The sequence below is a fragment of the Teleopsis dalmanni genome, chromosome 2 (assembly GCF_002237135.1).
Source record: "Teleopsis dalmanni isolate 2A chromosome 2, ASM223713v2, whole genome shotgun sequence".
NCBI classification, from domain to species: domain Eukaryota; kingdom Metazoa; phylum Arthropoda; class Insecta; order Diptera; family Diopsidae; genus Teleopsis; species Teleopsis dalmanni.
The window spans coordinates 211,831,062-211,834,146 of NC_051847.1; the positions used below are offsets into that span (position 1 = coordinate 211,831,062).

At 31.7% G+C, this 3,085-nt stretch overlaps 1 protein-coding gene across 1 annotated transcript; it reads right to left on the bottom strand.

The window, feature by feature from the left end:
* Window positions 1-493: 493 nt before the first annotated feature.
* LOC119684491 (toll-like receptor Tollo) lies at window positions 494-2,411 on the bottom strand. The gene has a single exon (XM_038098539.1). It carries the CDS (start codon window positions 2,240-2,242, stop codon window positions 566-568), a length of 1,677 nt encoding a protein of 558 aa, XP_037954467.1. The 5' UTR covers window positions 2,243-2,411; the 3' UTR covers window positions 494-565.
* Between the last annotated feature and the right edge of the window lie 674 nt (window positions 2,412-3,085).

The window sequence follows — 3,085 nt, forward strand, 5'->3', positions numbered from 1 at the left end:
ACGACTAACAAAATTTGACAGATCGAGAGTAAATCTAGATTGAATCTAGATTTATCAGTCAAAAATGCCATTATGATGTCAGTGGTAAAAAAGGTATAAAAACAAACCGAGTTCTCATTCATAAGTCAAGGCGATTATTGTTTTCATTTCATTGTCAAACTCTTAACTACTGCAGTTATCAAAGCAAAGTATGAATATTTATTTTAATAGAATTTAATTATAGATTATAAAATATTTTGTATCACATTTAATATTAAATAAATCGGTATTTAATGATCGCTCAATCACTAATCAATTGCATTAATTATTCTATATAGAACAAATATACTCGTATATTTCGCATTTAAATTAAGAAGAATTTAAATGATTCACGGAATGTTGATAAATACTTCAAGCGCTTTGTCCAGAATGCGCCGCAGTAATTGCAATTCTACTAATTTGAATTAATTCCATGTGCTCATAGCTTATCACATTACAATAAAATTAACATATATTACACTATAAAAATATAAAATTTATTTCACAATTTTACTTTAGCTATATACAAATATTTTGTGGAACTGAACTACACCTGCGAGTCTTCTTCGTTTAAACGTCTGGAACGTGCCTGAGTGTAAGTAATGCGACGCCACCGTTCCCTGCACGAGATGAAGCAGTCTTCTTCTTTTAGGATTAGATAGAATTGTGTTAACAGAATAAGAAACACAATTACCAAAATTATCATAGCCATAATATCACGTGTTGTCCAGTACGGATGAATACTTGTAACCTCATTTCCATCATGTGGACGACCAGCATGGCTCATTTTCGTTAGTTTATCCATGGATGAAGCGGAAGAAGAGAAGCGCGCTTGTGTGTTTGTATGTGCCGCATTGATGTGTAGACTTTTCGAATTATTTGATGATATTGTACGTAGTGGAAGATGTATGGAATGTTCTTGTAGAGAATTTATAACCTTACCTATATAATTGAATTCCCATTCATTATTAAATAAACCAATTTCTTTCACATTCTCATGATCTTTTACAAAAGTATCAAAATCGAACGTTTGCAGCTGATTCCCTTCAATATAAAATTTTTCCAAATTAACTAAAGGGTCAAGCACTAGAGAATCTAAGTTCTTAAGTGAGTTCATCGCTAAATCCAAGTATGTCAACTTTTGTAATAATAAAAAGTGAGCAGATTGCACCTCATGTAATGAGTTCCAAGCTAAATTTAAATGCAATAGATTTGGCATGGTCAAGTAAGGTATTGATATTGAAGATGTTAAAATGTTAATTAATTGATTTTTAGATATGTCCAACTTTTGTAAATTTGTCATGGCTTGGAAGTCATCGAGTGTCTCAAATAAATTGCCACGCAAATCCAATTCCAGCACTGAAGTCACGTCATCAATTTTGATTTTTTTCAAATTATTTCTATTGGCATTTATTTTCATGGCGCTGCCGCGTATATGCAAGCTCTTAAGACTGCAGTTTTGCGCTATCAACGTATCTACAGAGTTCAGTGCTATCTCTTCAATGTTTATATTACTTATGTCCAAGAGATGTAGATGCGTAAATTGTGCCACCAAATTCGTATCAAACTGAGTAATTTTGTTATTGTTCAGTAGCAAGGTTTGCAGCTTCACATTAGTTAGAAATGTTTTTGAATCAATTTCAGTGATTTCATTATAGCTCAAATCCAAATGTACCAGATTTTCTAATTCTACCAGTAGACCAAACTCTAGCGAAGCTATACTATTTTGCTGCAGATCCAAATATTGTAGCTCTTTTAAGCCCTTAAATGCATACCGGTGTATGAGATGAATTGCATTTTCCGCCAAGTATAATTCTTCAAGCGAATTGACGCCCATGAATACTTTTTCAGTCAATGACGATAAGCGATTGTTTTGTAGTACTAATCTTTTAAGTTTTGTCGCATTTTGAAAATCGAGCGCATTCAAATGATTAAGATTGCATTTATACATAATAAACTCACTTAAATTAGGTGTGTAATCAAACAGTTCACGTGGCAAACGCCCGATAACCGAATTACGCAGTACAAGCACCTTGAGGTCTGGTGCACTTGAGTTCACCACAGTGAGTGGATCATTGTATGAGACCGAGATTTGTTTAAAAGTACATGCGTCTTTATGAGCACAACTTGAGGTCAAGTTCAATTTTATTCCATGAGCACCACTGCTAGACCAAATCAGTGTTAGCAGTAGAAGACCCGGTATTTTTATCACTAATTGCAACATTTCGAATAGACTTTGTTACGGTTGCTTTTACTCGAACTGCTTTTTTGAAACTAAATTGTTTTATTTATACAATTAAGTTGTCTACTTAATGTGTTGATTATAAATATTTTTTTTCTTTGACATTTGTTTATATGCTAATCACAGACGTTTGAGCCGAGAGAACTGAACAGCTGAGCAGCTGCGGCTTTAGTGATAAGAAATTCTTTACGAGTAAAAGTAATTAAATCGGAATAACTCAAAGCAAAATTAAAACATTGATAATTGGAATAATTCGAAAATATGCACACTGCGTATTTAAAATATTAAACATGAGTAAGCTTTGATTAAATTAATTGAGAAATGGATGGGTGCTCATCCGATTGAGATGTTAGTAATGACACACTTAAGAGGAAAATTTATTGGGAGCGATTTTTCAACAGAAGCAAACCGATTCTACGTTTTTATTAAATACAATATATAAGAGCAAAGCAAAGTATAGCACTCAAATTTCGATTAAACTTAATTATTATTAACTATTTATTATTTTATTAGAAAGTATTTTTATTGTATTATTAGAAAGTACGAGTAAATCTTGTTTGCATCTGAATGTCTGCTGACAGAAGGTTTCAACAACAGTCGATTACATTATATAAAATATTCTTATAATGTTATAATGTAACTAATGCTAAACTATACAGTCTAATAGTGTTTAAAAACGGCTGCCCCATTGTTTTATGGGAATAATTTCTACCCCGTTTTAATCCAATTTATATTCACAGAAAAATGACTTTATAGCTTATACTCCTATATTTATTATTTATACTTTAACTAATATAACTTCACTCAATAGTTTATTGAATTTTT